The 15,529-nt window shown below is 39.6% G+C and overlaps 1 protein-coding gene across 1 annotated transcript; it reads left to right on the forward strand.

The window, feature by feature from the left end:
* The first annotated feature begins 4,194 nt into the window (after positions 1-4,194).
* On the forward strand, positions 4,195-14,484 carry slc6a4b (solute carrier family 6 member 4b). The gene is made up of 12 exons (XM_088008880.1): positions 4,195-4,808; positions 5,598-5,732; positions 5,893-6,112; positions 6,275-6,413; positions 7,312-7,446; positions 8,490-8,593; positions 9,610-9,940; positions 10,272-10,403; positions 10,540-10,639; positions 10,736-10,836; positions 12,014-12,181; positions 12,287-14,484. The coding sequence occupies exons 1-12, from the start codon at positions 4,607-4,609 to the stop codon at positions 12,395-12,397; spliced, it is 1,878 nt and encodes a 625-aa protein (XP_087865006.1). The 5' UTR covers positions 4,195-4,606; the 3' UTR covers positions 12,398-14,484.
* The last annotated feature ends 1,045 nt before the right edge of the window (positions 14,485-15,529 follow it).

Genomic DNA, 15,529 nt, shown 5'->3' on the forward strand with positions numbered 1-15,529 from the left:
AACTAACAGTGACAGCTTCTTACAGGTAGTGCACATGGTACGAAATTATTTCCAAACTAAAAATTGCAAGCTGAGTTTTGAGTTTCTTTCTACAATGCTCTCAGTGCCATCTTGTGGTCAGCATTAGGAAAAGCAGTCATGAGGTTCCATCCGCATCAGAAAGAGGAAGAAGACATAAATGGTTACTTTCCAATAATTACCTCTTGCTCAAAGTTTAGACAAACTGTTGCGATCATTAGCAGAGTTTGAGCTAGAATCCCTTACAGGATTTATTTTTAGCCATCAAGTTGCTAAAAAGGATTCAGAGTCTTAGGTATTCCAAGCCAAATCTGATCCATCTCAGCTTACTTCCTTTGACGGAGCTCCTCTATGGAGTGAAAATAGTCTCAAAATATCTGTGCGTGTGTAAAAAGAGACTAATTTCACTCCATAAAATTGGCTTTATGACCGCTTTGTCTGTAATCTCCCACTCACAATAATAATTATAAACTTTTTTTTTTTTTTAGAGATGCCCAGAGGGCTTTATTTACAAACACTAGACAGGAAATGGGTAGAGAGGGAAGGCGGGAAGATGTGCAGCAAAGGTCACAGAGTTGGGAGTTGAACCCAGGATGGGTGTGCTGAGCATCGTAGCCTCTGTTTAAACGAAGCGCTCGCTTTACAGCTACACCACGCAGCTAAATATTACTACAAAACCATATATTCTGTTTTAAACTCTTTAAAACCTGAAGTTTAATTTGCTCACAGTGAATCAGATTTCTTAAATATTTTGATGTGTTCTGCAGCAGTAAAGTTTCAGGATTTTAATTTGGGTCTCAGTTGTTTCTTGGAGTTTGGTTGACCTTTCTCTGACCTTTCTTCATGTCCATCAAAACAACATCAGGCAACGGATCTGATGCAGTTCTGCTAGTAACTCTTTTATAATCACGTTGTTGTTGCAGAAATCCCAAACGAATTGGAATTAAAAAGTTTTTTGTGGACAGACTGCAAAACAGTGCAAGTTACTGGACTGCTGTCCAGAAGGTGGCGATGGCATCGAATCAGTTCTCATGCCCAATCCTATGAGAATCCCAACAGTCTGGAGTTTTTACTGCTTATCTTTTAAACATATGTACAGCATATGAATGAGAGCATTTTCAGTAAAGTACGATCTGAGCAAGAGAAGCTGCTACAAGCTCCAACGAACTCCGGCGTGATGTCTGGGGGTGATCGGTCCGGTTCTGCCTGCAGGTCTGAGCTGTCAGGTGAATCAGGTGGTGAAAAGACGGAGGGATAACAGAACATGACAGACTGAGAGCAGTGAGGCCAGAGCCCTCTTTCCCTCTGTTAACCTCATAATCATCTTTAACCCAGGATTCCCTGTCTGGGATGTCACTTTGCTACGGTTTCAGATAATTGGGGATAGAAGCTTTTCTGTTTAAATCTCATAGCAGGACTTTTGGCTCAAATCATCACCAGTTTCCGTTCAGGAGAAAAATAAATGTTTCATTTCAGCAATCCTGAACTGCAGCGTTGTTCTTGGAGGAATTAATGTTACTAAAAATTTAATTCCAGCCATTTAGAGATTGATTAAAGGAGACGGAGTTTCCTTAAAAGTTAGCATGTAACAGCTGTTATTGTAAAAATAAATAAAAAATTCCACATTTCAGTTTATAGATTTGGGGTTTAACATTGATTTTTGGATGATTTTGATATTTTTTTATGGCTAAATAAACACGTTTGTTTTTTTAAGTAGAAAGAAAATTTAAACTTCCTTAAATTTCAGATTGTTACTCTATCATAAGTAAAAATATGTTTCTTATTTTAATTAAACATCTTCCATTGTCTACATATAATTCCACAGTAATTTCACAATGTCTCTGACTACGCTACTGCGTTTTCCTCCTTCCTTAAATTTTGCGTTATCTGCTGTAATTTCAACTTTATATTTTATCTTCCCTCAGTTTTTGACGCTTTACAGGAGCTTCTTCATCTTGCAATATTTTTCTTCCGTGTACAAAACACGTTGCACTGTCTTTCAAAGTTTAACCTTGTCTCTGTTATATATTGGCTGACCTCTTACTGAAACTAACTTAATGCTCGCTTTCATTCTTTAGTCTTGAAAACTGCCTCTAAGCTGATCTGTTTAGCAGTGTCTCTCTCCTAGATGAAGCCACCAAAGGAGCTATTATAACACAGAAGGTACTTTCAGATCGGTGCGTCTGATTCTTTTATGCATGTCTTCTTAAGCCTCTAGTAGGTCATAATAGATCATTCAAATTAGTGAAAAAGAGTTTTCTACCCGAGGAAACCTAGCAGGTTTCACTGCAGTCGTTGACTTTCAGTGTTTACGCCTCCTGGAGCATTCACTTCCAAACCCTTTTCTGTCCTGTCCCTCCAGCCTCCATTTTCTGACACTACGGCACTTATGAGGTGCATTTTTAACTGAATTTGACACTTTTTTTTTGGCATACACTGATGGGGAGGTTTCGCAAGAGCAGCACATTGTTGATTTGCAGAAAGAAGCTGCGGGGTTGAAACAAACTCATGCACTCAGAAATCTTCTGTAATGAAGAAAAAAAATGTAAAATGAATTTCTGAAATGCAATTAGAAGTAAAGGAAAAAGAAGGACTGACTGCGCAAACAGAGGGAAGTCTGAACTCCATTAAACAGAACAGAGGAAAACTACATTGTTACCTCAGTGTGACATTTTAGATGCATTTCAGATTACCTCACCACACTTATAAAAGTCCAGCAGTCCAACCTGTCAGGGAGCAGTGCGGTGGGCAGGGCCAACGTTCACCTGTCCGTGTGTGATTAGAGTCGACGGGCTCCAACAGGCAGCAGGGCATGTGATACAAGCTGCTGTCAATCTGATGTTCTCCTGGCCGTGTATGCCAGCACACACCGACAAGGCGGTGTGCTTCAGAAGGCCAGTGATACAAGCTGTAGAGCTAAAATGTTGTGATGCTGTTGGCCCTCAGGGACCCTTGCATTTTGGCTCCGCAGCCTGTGCCGTTTTTGTTTTCTCGGTTGTTTGTTTACCTATCCTACACAGCCAGACAGGAATCTAAAAGTATCTTTGTATTAAAATTAGTGAAAAGCAAACCATCATTTCATCATTTCCTGACTCAGGTGGCAGACATCTTCAGTCACGTGACACCGGTCCAGACAGTTTGGCTGCCATTTGGCCTTTTAAGTGACAACTTCCCGAAAAAACTGGATGCTTCTGCTCCTATCTCATACTGGGTCATATCCATTTTCTCTGTTACTTCCTGCTCACACAAGATTGCTGCTCCCACAGTGTCCAGTCAGTAGTCTTTTAGTCTACTCACAGCTGAACTGCTGGGATTTGATTGTGGTGTTTTCACCAAACCACATAAACATCAGGATGGCGAGATATTTTAAAGAGCAATCATCAGTTCACTTACTTTAAACTTGATCATCATTTTTCACTGGACTTGTTTCCCTAAAAATTTTAACATATCCCATTTGTTTCACTTTCTATCTTTTTTCAAATTTGTTGTTTAGTTTGACCTTTTTGCTTTGTTGAGGGGCAGCTTAAAGTTAAGTCAAAAAGTCAAGAAATAGGCGTTTTTTTGTAAAAATATTTAACGGATTGTTTTTTTTTTTCTGTCCAAGCCATCCGTTAAAATCCAAAATTCAAGCAATAAATTCAAACTTAAGAAAGAATGGTCATTCACCTAATTTGATAGGATGGTCAGAGGCTGCATACTGACTCTGGAGGAGCTGCAGAGATTCACACCTCAGGTGGGTCTTTATGAAAGCCGCATGAAGTCCTGTTTGCAGAGACAAAGCACAAAAAGTGCTCTGGTCAAAACAATATTGACCTACATGTAAAACATCAAAAATTAACATTGCACACCTTCCTCACAGTATCACATAGTGGTGGCAGCATTATGCTGTGGGGACAGTTTTCTTCAACCGAGTCGGGGAAATTGATTAGAGTTTATGGGAAGGAGGATGGATGTTAATCCAGGACAATCCTTAACAACAACAAAAAAAAAATACTGGTTAAAAGCTGCAAAACATTTGAGACCGCAGGTTCACCTTCGACCAACAGCCCTAATATCCAACCAGAGTTAAAATGAATGGGTTTAGATCAAATACAATTATTATTTTTATTTCAAAATTGATGTTTGCAGATGCTCTCCAACCAATTTTCTTTTTTTCTGACTTTGGGCTATTTTGCAAAGAAGACAAAATGAAAACGACACATCTTAAGGATAAGCTGAACAAGGGAGACTAAATCCAAAGCATACTTTCAATGTTTTTACCTGCATAAAACATTTGGAAAAAAAAATTAAAAACCATGTATAATTTCCCTTTACTTTTGAAGGATACTGTAATTATGAAAATCAGCTCAAAACATTCACAACAACACCAGTGTGGAGAACTGATCAACTTGACCTAGACGCTCTATCAGAAAGGAAAGCGTTTCATTTTTCTCCACCAACAGGTACCTCCACGTCTCCTCCGCAGCTCCACCAACTCCTCCCACTCGGCCCTTGTGATCTGATTGAGGAGCAGCGTCCTCCTCTCCTCTGGAGCGGCTCCTCTCTCTAACTTTTCACAGTCCGCTGCCCCGAACAGGACTCTGCGGTCATGGCCGGCACTCTGCCCCAGCACGGCTCTCCGAACTCCGGCTACAGCGCCAACAACGCCGCGGCGGTGCCGGCTATCACCCAGACGGACTCCAGGGACAAATGGAGCAAGAAGATGGACTTTCTCCTGTCTGTCATCGGATTCGCGGTGGATTTGGGCAACGTGTGGAGATTTCCTTACATTTGCTATCAAAACGGTGGCGGTAAGAGATTTAAGATGTAATTTACCTTCCAGGTTATTAAAGCTACTTTTGTAAAGTCAGTTACTTGTTTAACATGTAATAATAATAATAATAATAATAATAATAATAATAATAATAATAATAATAATAATAATAATAATAATAATAATAAAAAAAAATTTAACCAATAGATTAAATAATGTAAAACTACTCAGAAAAAACTAGCAGGAACTGTCCATGGTGCCAAAGCAGGCGTATCTAAAATGGAAAAGTAATAAAAATTAAAGGTATTTAAACAAACAAACAAACAAACAAACATTCTGTTTTTTACATTTCGAGTTCATTTCTTTTTTTTAATTCTGTCTGTGTTACTGGCTCATCTCTTGAAATATTTATATTTCAAGATAAATATATAATTTGAACAAAATTGTATAAAATAAACTTGATACACTTATTCATTTTGTATACAAGGGTCAATTTAGAACTATCATTTTAGGCAACCAAATTGTAAATAGTAAAGCTATTACTATAGCTTTATAAATAAATAAATAAAATATTTATTTATTTTATTTTATTTTTAAATGTTTGCATCAACAATTAATTTCAACCAAGGTAATTAGTGATGTGACATTTCTTTCTTTCAGATGTTGTCTTTCTTTCTCTCTTTGTTTCTTTTTGTCTTTCTTCATTTCTTCCTGTGGCTCCTCTGTGGTTGCATCAGTTTTTGATTAATTTTGAAGTCATGTGTGAAAATATATTTGTTGTTTTCAGCTGAGACATTAAAGCATCTTCTCTTATGCATGCGTTCAGGTGCTTTCCTCATCCCCTACATTTTGATGGCGATCTTTGGTGGCGTGCCGCTGTTTTACATGGAGCTGGCTCTCGGGCAGTTCCACCGAACCGGAGCCATATCCATATGGAAACACATCTGTCCCATTTTCAAAGGTAAGGCTGATTTAACGCAGGTATTCAGATAAGACAAAAAAAAAAAAAAAAAAAAAAGTCCCTTTGATTGAACCTTTCCCATAATTAATCACTGCATTTTTATTTACAAAGCAAAAGCTAGAAGTGGGAACACTTTGTGATGTGTAACTTGGTCTTTCAGGAATAGGATATGCCATCTGTGTCATTGCTCTGTACGTGTCCTTCTACTACAACACCATCATCGCCTGGGCCCTGTTCTACTTCTACTCCTCCTTCTCCAGCATCCTCCCCTGGACAAACTGCGATAACGTCTGGAACACCCCCGACTGCACCAACTACTTTGGCGTGGACAATGTGACTTGGACAAATTCCTCCAGGTCTCCGGCAGAGGAATTTTACACGTAAGTGCATGTAAGTGTGAGTAACAGAAACCACATATGCGAGCATAAATAGCTTTTACTGTAACAGTTCTCACAAATGTTGCCAGATGGTTATTTTTATCCACAAGCCCTTCTTGTCTTGTTTGCTGACAGCCTGATGAGACGCGAGTTTTCTCTCAACAGGAGGAACGTTCTTGAAATCCACAAGTCATCAGGACTGAGGGATGTCGGGGGTGTTCGCTGGCAGCTGATGCTCTGCCTCTTTCTTATCTTCACTATAGTTTACTTCAGCCTCTGGAAGGGTGTGCGAACCTCAGGGAAGGTAGGAATGAATGAACAAATATACTTTATTAATCCCATCTTACATAGATTCATTGCAGAGTATTTATTTCTTTTCATTTTGATGATTAGGCCTTTATTGTGGCTATGAATGCCAATCAAAACAATTGACAGTATTCAAGCATATAAATGGAAAGTTTTGTGGAAGGAAACAAAACGGCAGAAGAAAATGTGCATTTGCAGCATGGATAACCTCTGCTGTGAGAAGATTGTGAAGCAAAACCCTCCTAACATTTTAGAGCGGTCCCCAAAGCGAAGTCAGAGCTTCAAGCTTCACCTCACATAGACAAATCTGGGACATCAATTACAAGCAGAGACGGTGTGAGAAATGTCTTGGGCTAATTAGAACAAGGAGTGGTCCAAAGTCCTCTTTAGATGAAAGAGGACTTCATCTGAAGAGTAAACTTTTCATTTTGCCTAGAGATTAAGACCCAGGAGTCTGTTGGAGGAGTGGAGAGACACAGAACCCAAGTTTCCACATTCGGTGATGGTTTAGTGTACCATGTCATCTTCTGGTGTCGCTCCAGAAGCTCACAGTTCATGTTTCCTTCTCCAGACAAGCTTTATGAAGACCGATAAAAAAAAAAAATGTCCAACTGGAATTGGCATCTGCCCACACTGCCAAAAGTATCAAAACCTGCGTCAGTGACCTGTGTGTTTCTGTGCTTGATTTAACTGATATGAAACCCCACAGAGGTCGACAGCATGCAGCCATGCTGCACTGATACTGCAAACCATCAACTATTGAGTACATCCTTTTTTCTCCTGTTTCTGTGTTTCTGCGAACGCTAATACTCAGTTTCACTTTTTGAGTTGCTAAAATAAAGACTTTCACATCTCTCTGTTCCTCACTCTCTGCCATTTTCTCTGCTCACCGTCAGGTTGTGTGGGTCACCGCCACCTTGCCTTACATTGTGCTTTTCATCCTGCTGATTCGAGGTGCAACTCTGCCAGGAGCCTGGAGAGGTGTGGTGTTTTATCTGAAACCACAGTGGGACAAGCTGCTGGAGACCAGTGTACGTTATCCAAAGCTAAACACCCAGCTTAACCCATATTTCTCATATGTTAGAATTATTATTCACCCATATCATCAGCTTAAAACCCTGCTGTAATTGTAAAATATATGTATATTTTCTCCTGTGCTAATTTATTTAATGTGTAGACTTAAAATTAAAAAAAAAAAAACACATATGAGATTATCTGTTGATTTATTCTTGATTATTTTTAAAACTCTATTTTGGGGGCAGGATTCCTGTATAATAAGAGAAAAACCTGTTAAATGTTAGTGGTTATTTAAGCTTTATTTAATCGAGCAGACAAAGAACACTTTCTCATTTACAGCTTGTATAAAACCTTGGCATGCACTCAACCAGTGAGTAACAGAAGAACTTGCAGAAAAACTGAACATTTACTAGCCTAAACTATTCTGTGTGTTTTTCAAAGTAAAGCAAATTTACAAAATGAACAGCTTTAAGTTTGTTGGAGGGTTATTAAACATATTTGTTGAAAATGGCGCCAGGATAGATACCAGCCTCTTGACAATCTGCCTGTCTATATCTCCTACATCTATATATAAAAAAAAGTCCTCTTCTTCATCCAGCTCGCTGCTGTGTTTCACCAAACCTGTGCGATCGCTTTGTTTGGAAGCGAATATGGATGAGATGAAATGAGATGCATAAATAAACCACAGAGCAGAATAATAAGATGCATAATTACTTTAGATTTTCTACCCACTAACAAAGCCCTCCCCCCTTTTTCTCCCTCGCTTACGGATATCCGACGCTGTTCTCCCCTTTTTACCGCCGAATGCTCTTCAGATCTCCATGCATGCAGCTGTGCAGCAGCTCGGCCTTCCTCTGACAGGCACATCTTTCAGTTTGACAGAATTACATTGAGTGACCAAGACCACAATGTAGAGAAATAGGAACTTTAACGACGTTAAGTCACTAAAAGGCCAGGAAGTAACGAATGACTTTTCATGGTTAACACATGAAAGCCTGCAGCATCCCAGACTGCAGACTCAAGGAAGGGTTGAAAAGTGTCTGCGTCTGTTTTCCAGGTGTGGGTGGACGCTGCTGCTCAGATCTTCTTCTCTCTGGGTCCCGGGTTCGGCGTTCTCTTGGCTCTTTCCAGCTACAACCCTTTTACAAATAACTGCTATCGGTACGCTTCCTCAAAATCCAATGACCATTAACCCTCTGAGTCACACGAGTCTGTGTTTTACCGCTGGAAAAAAAGCAGGTAGTCTCCATACAAAGTTAGAACCGATGCACATCATGCATCAGCTGCGCTCTATCTGAAACACTTAAAGGTCATCCACACAGAGTAACAGTGTGTGAAATTTAACATATGACCCTATGAAAACCAAGTGTGTGTGTGTGTGTGTGTGTGTGTGTGTGTGTGCGTGCGTGCGTGCGTGCGTGCGTGCGTGTGTGTGTGTGTGTGTGTGTGTGTGTGTGTGTGTGTGCTGTCCAGATAAACCCAATGCAGCAAAGTAAAGGAATATAACTACCATGAATTAAACCAGATGCTGCAGCGGAGGGTAACATCCTCTGGAAGCTATTAATTTAAAAGTATAATCCATCTCTTCTCAGAGAGGTAATCATTTGCATTATAATTGATTTAGGTCTGTTTCCACAATAATAACAAACAGACCTTTAGCTTTTCTTCTTCTTCCTTTTTTTTTTTTTTGACAGGACAGATATGCAGGATTTTTGCTTTTAGTGTTGAGCTCCAGAAGTGCCACAATTCAGTAAAAAATTTATTTTTAATATTTTGATATTTGAGGATACAGAATTAAAATAAGAAAAAGAAAAAACATTACAATAATGTTTGTTACTGTTATTTACCATGTAGTATTTTTAGCTACATGGTGCTGCGTTTGATTCTGCGTTTGATTCTGTGATCAAACGCAGCACCACCTCATGAATTTATTTAATCTAAAGCCCAGATGACGTCAGTAGGCGGGGCCAATCTGCGCAGGTTAACCAATCAGATGTAAGGATCCAAGAGTAACAAGTGACAAACTAAATTACTTAGTTTTACATTTAAATGATTAATTGTGCATGTCTTTAAATAACGTTGAAACATTTGTTTTGTTTATTTTTTCTAGTTTTATTTTAACTTTTAAGCACTTGCAATAACGACTGTGCGTTTGAGTTGTGCTCTTCCTCCAACAGTGACGCCATTGTGACCAGTTTGGTGAACTGCCTGACCAGCTTTGTGTCAGGCTTTGTAATCTTCACGGTGCTGGGCTACATGGCAGAGATGAGGAAGGTCGAGGTCGAGGATGTGGCCAAAGACAAAGGTCAGAAAATGCAGAAGTTAAAATCAAATCAGCTGATTCAACATGTACTAACCTGTGCCTTGCTCCTGTTGTTATTATGTTTTATTTCAGGGCCAAGTCTACTCTTCATCACATACCCAGAAGCAATTGCAAACATGATGGGGTCCACTTTCTTTGCTATAATTTTTTTTGTGATGATGATCACACTGGGACTCGACAGCACGGTATGAAATCTGGACGGTTTCATAATGTTGTTAATACACAAACGGCCATTTGTGCAACAAAAGTACTGAGAGTAAACACAACAGTACTCTACTTTCTAAACAGGCCATTGCTGAATGCAAATGGTTGCTCTAGATTTTATGGATAACAGAGGGATGGGGCCTCAATTCAACTTACTGTCACACTTTTTCAGATGCCCAATTTTAAAACCGTGTACCATTTTTCTGCCATCTCCCAATTAAAATCCCAATTAAAAAGTCCAAGAGATGATTGATTATTGGCGGTCACTATAATTTATGAATTTTCTAATAGAAATGTTTGCGTGTGTTTTAGTTTGGAGGGCTAGAGGCAATCATCACCGCTGTGCTGGATGAGTACCCAGATTATTTCTCTCACAGACGTGAGCTTTTTGTCCTGTGCTTGGTGGTCGTCTGTTTCCTGGGTTCTCTGAGCACGCTCACAAATGTAAGTTTTCCTCTGAACACATTTTGTCATCTCATTACTCAACATGACAGTTCCAGCTCTCTGCCGTTTTAAAATCGGGGCACTTCCAGAAGATAAAATTGTTGATATAACTCACAACTTTGACATGAACATATAGGGTGGCGCCTATGTGGTGAAGCTGCTGGAGGAGTTTGGAGTAGGATGCTCCATCATTGCTGTGGGTTTCCTTGAAGCTATTGCAGTTTCCTGGTTCTATGGTACAAACATAGACGCTTTGACATTTTCTCTTTTTCTGTGTGTTTTTCTTGATAACTGTCTGTAAGAATTACATTGTGTGTCATTTCTGGTTTCAGGGATTAAAAGATTTAGCAACGATGTTCAGGCGATGCTCGGCCAAGCCCCAGGATTGTTCTGGAGAGTGTGCTGGGTTGCTATAAGTCCTGCGTTTCTGGCGGTAAGAGAAGAAGATAAAAACTATTTTTTTATAACAGTAGCATATACCTGGGACTGGCACAATGAGAACACATTAATGTGTATTTATTTTGAAGGGAAGAAATGGTAAATAAGCATCATCCACTGAGGAGATCCAGAGATATGATACAGTAGATAAGATATGAGTAAAAGCTTTTGTAGCATCAAATACTCCCTGGACCAGCAGCCTTTAAATAAACTCTCCTCTAGTTTAATCTCCTCACTCCTCTTTTCCCACATTAAAACAAATGTCAGCCTTCATTTTCTACTCTCAGATTGATACGTCTCCTTTTTTGTTTGCATCCGTCGTTCTTTTATTTACATATTTAGTTTACTTTAAAGAATAACATTTGCAACGAATGGCAAAAATGTTTATACGCTTTTAACTCTTTTAACATTTTGTCCTTTTGCAACCACAATCCTCAGTGGGATTTACTGTGATTATACATACAAGACCAGCATAAAGTGAGAGATAAAGTCAAAGCGGAGGGGAAAGGATCCATAGCTTTCAAAATGTTATACTAGCACAAACCTGAAAAGTGAGGCATGAATATAACTTTCAGATCTGGGATAAAAAGTGAAACAAACTTTTGTAGAAATGTTTATAGCAGGTCAGATGACACCCAATCCAACTTACAAGCAAAATGTCTCCATGATCACACCGTTCTCATGGAGACACATTGTATCATCATCATCATCATCATCATCATCATCATCATCATCGTCATCATCATCATCATCATCATCATCATCATCATCATCACCTTGCCTTAGTGTGAACAGGAAAGCTGGTTAAAGCTGATGGGAATATGAATGGTACTAAATACAGGGCAATCCTGAGAAAAAAAAAGCTGTAACAGCAACACAATGACCCTACATTTACAGTAAGAGTCACACCGGAAGAGTTCAGATCGAAGAATATTCATGTGATGGATGTAAGTACACAGCTAAATTTCATTGAGAATCCATGGTAGGACTTAAACATTGACTTTCTATTCGATCTGAACAAGCATTAGCTTTTCGCAAAGAAACAAAAAATGCATGCAGGCCTTCAAGATAGTTTGGGGAAACCACTAAAAACAAAACTCATCGGCACGATTGAAAACTTTTGAGCATGAAATTTCCAACACTGAAGTGTAATTTCTCTCCACCCCACTCAGTACATCATAGTGAGCTCTCTGTTGAAAGCGCCTCCCCTCACGCTGTTCGACTACAAGTATCCAGACTGGAGCATCACTGTCGGCTACGTCATCGGCTTCTCCTCCTTCATGTGGATCCCCATGTACATGGTCTACAAGCTGGTGTGGACCCCTGGCTCTCTTAAACAGGTTTGTGGATTAAAAGGGAAAAACCCAAAACAATAAAACCATTTCTCGTGTGTTTAGTTTACTAGCCTCTTTTAAAACCTCTGGTTGTCGACTCATTTCCCACAGAGGCTGGCTGTGTGTCTGAGACCGGAGAGGACCATCCCAGACGTCCATGCAGACAGCCTCAACATGGCCGCCGTGTCGCAGAAAGACACGAACACCTCTGTGTGCTTGTGAACTTCTCTTTAATTAAACCACAGTTTCAAGTAATTTGTGATTGAACCCCAACGTGACCTGTCGTCATGACTGTTCTCCTGGTGGTGACGTTGAACACGTCGGATGGCTTTTTCACAGCAGACTGGTGGAAAGTTGAATGCTGCTACATTTGAGGATCTAAGATAGCAATAGCTATATCTTTACCTGCATCACCCACACAGTCCACAGCTCTGTAATATGGCTATTTTCTCGTGTGATACTAGTTTGTTGTATGCTCTGTGGTCTGTTTTAATATTAATGCAGGTGCATCTCAACAAGAATAATTAGACAATATTGAAAAGTTACCTTATTTCAGAAATAAAAAAGTTAGTTCATAAATACATTCATTACACGGAGAGTGAGATATTTTAAGTGTTTGTTTCTTTTTTATTTGAGGATGATGGCTTGGAAATAATGAAAACCCCAAAATGAGTTTCTCAGGAAATTTGAATATAACATAGAACCACAAAATGATTTTACTCCATTAATTCTGGCTTACCAAGAAAGTATGCCCATAAACTGTACTAAACATGCTCTCAATACTTAGTCCCTTTGGATAAACTGTTACATCAACGCAGAGAGGAGATCAGAATGTGGCCCTGCTACGATGTTATGGACACCCAGGCTGCCTTAGCAGCTGCAAATTGAAGCATGAAGTTCTCTAAAATGTCCTGGTAAATTGCTGTGTTGCCTATAGGCGTCAGTGCACCAACATCTACAGATGACATGTTTCTTCAAACTATTACTGGCTGTGGAAACTTCCCACCAAACTTCAAGTCACTTAGATTCTGAAAGAGTAGAAAGGCACATAATCTGAGAGCTTGATTTCCAAATGAAAATGTCTCTGATCAACAGACCTCCAGAGTCTATGTCTCAGCTGCTGGCTGTGCGTGGTGGCTCTTGAAGCTTTGATCAGTGCAACTCTCACTACTGCAGTTTATCCTTTCTCTTAACTTTCCATGGACATATACAGGACTTTATTACCAGCCAGCTTCTTTATAAACCCATTTGTGTGGCATTTTCTCCTTGTGGAAAGAGTCGAGTACTGTTTGCTGAACACTTGTCAAGTTAACCATCTTTGCCACTGCTGTGTGTGTCATAACATAATATTTCTATGTTAACACTCATACTGTAATTGAACTTGTGTGACATTTTAATTTTATGAGAAGCAGATGTTTGGATTTTTTTTTGTTTTTTTTAGCTGTAAGCCATGATAATTAAGACTAGAATCCAATGTTCAAAAACATACCACTCTGTATGTATCAAATTTGTAAGATATTACTGAAGATTTAATTCCTTGTCATGCACCCATATTACAGTTTGCCAAGGAGAGTAACGTTTAGATTGTAATTATATTAGTTTATTTATTTAATTAAGAAGCATTTCCTCCACTATTTACTTGTTTGATGGCATTACTTTCCAACAAAGGGCATTAGATTTGATCACCTCCGGGGCCAAATGTTGTATTTACTTTTAGGTTCAATACAACAAAGCCCAAAACAGGTTGACAGGTATTTACAGTTTTTACCACATCGCTGTATTTTATGATCTGGCTCTGAAGTATAATAATTTATTAGGAAGGACTGTTGCTGAATTTATCCTAAAAAAAAAGAAAGGTGTAGTTCTCCGTTAAATCCCACAAAATGTAACTGAGCAACACAGAAAGCAGAAAAATATGAAATCATACCATTGTCTCACTTTAAAAGCAGGAATCCTCTCTGGTGATAGTGTGAAAATGTTTCTAATTCATTTCTAATCTAATTTTTCAGATGATATTCATATATATATATATAAAAAAACAAGTTTCCTAATAATGTCCTTTGACTCTCGTTGGACTGTTTTGCCTTAAGTTGAACATGTGTGCAAAAACTGTAAAGGTGGTAACAATATTGTGCCTCTCCATAAGAAGTTTTTACTCTAAAGACTGTTCAGATATTTATCAGGACATATATTATGTTTTAGTCACAAGTGTTATTTTAAATGCTTTATTCAGAGACTTATGTGATGATTGTTGTGTCCTCCCTGACATGGTTTCTGCAAAATGTGCATAAAGTGATTATAACGCCTAACTGTCTCCATCTGGTTTCTTTTATTCCTTTAAGTTTTCAGATAAACATACACAAACTCTTAAGACTGTTTATCTGTTAAAACAATATGTTGGAAACAGAGCGGTATTAAACTTTGGATATTTCTATTAGACTTTCAAACAACTATAATCCTGTTATCTCTGCAAGCATTCACATTTGAAGTTTTCATTCAAATTCTGTCCACATCAGGGCTTATCTCTTCAAGAACAACAGAGTGCAGGACATATGAGCTGCTGCTGGCTGCAGCGAGCAGATTAAAGCCCTTTTATGCCCATTGAAGTCGAGAACAGGAAAGCGCAGTGGATACATGAAAGGAACACACTATTAAATACAGTCCTGCCTTCTCAACCTGATGCGGCGTATATGAAAATGCTGCTGCTAATATGCTACAATGCAAAGCAAGAAAATTGTCATGGTTATAGGAATGTTCCGAACCCACATGCAGCAAAACACTCAGGAAGACTGAAGATTAGGGGGTTTTATTTACAAACGAAATAATGTGGTACGAGTTGGAGAAACCATAAACAGGAGGCAGGTCAGAAGCGTCGGGGTTGGGCTCTGAAAGGACAGATCCGGAGAGGTGAGTATACGAGGCCGGGAATAACGTGCTGGGCTTACGGGGTCCGAAGAATGTCTGCTCGGGGAGCCAGAGGGAGAGGGAAGCCGACTTGGTGATGCTCGCTGCGTCAGGACACCCAGGGCGAGGAGATCCAGATCCCTGCTAGCGGGCTCGACTGGTCCCGGACTTGATCCGGTTTCCGGGCTCGATCAAACCTGAGACGAGGAGACGTGAGGTTAGAACAAGAACGTGTCACAACACAAGGCTTTCTAATGGCTCTCAGTTACCACAAGGGTCAACACTCTGGCGTGCAAGTGTTGGCAGGAGGCTCCTTTTATACTCCTGGAACTGATCAGATGATCTGCAGGTGTGTGCTGACACACCCGCAAGGTGGAGCGGCAGGAGAGCTGAGGGAGCCCCCTGGTGGCGAGCTAGCGGCAGCACGGTGACAGAAGACGACAACAAAAA

This window comes from Poecilia mexicana, unplaced genomic scaffold (assembly GCF_051168715.1).
Source record: "Poecilia mexicana isolate PSO_F unplaced genomic scaffold, ASM5116871v1 scaffold_9, whole genome shotgun sequence".
Classification (NCBI taxonomy): Eukaryota; Metazoa; Chordata; class Actinopteri; order Cyprinodontiformes; family Poeciliidae; genus Poecilia; species Poecilia mexicana.

Excerpts from the sequence above, each read along its gene's own strand:
- slc6a4b (XM_088008880.1), top strand. The coding sequence starts at position 4,607 with ATGGCCGGCACTCTGCCCCAGCACGGCTCTCCGAACTCCGGCTACAGC. Across the intron at positions 5,733-5,892 it reads CATCTGTCCCATTTTCAAAG|GAATAGGATATGCCATCTGT; the intron begins GTAAGGCTGATT and ends TTGGTCTTTCAG. Across the intron at positions 6,414-7,311 it reads GTGTGCGAACCTCAGGGAAG|GTTGTGTGGGTCACCGCCAC; the intron begins GTAGGAATGAAT and ends GCTCACCGTCAG.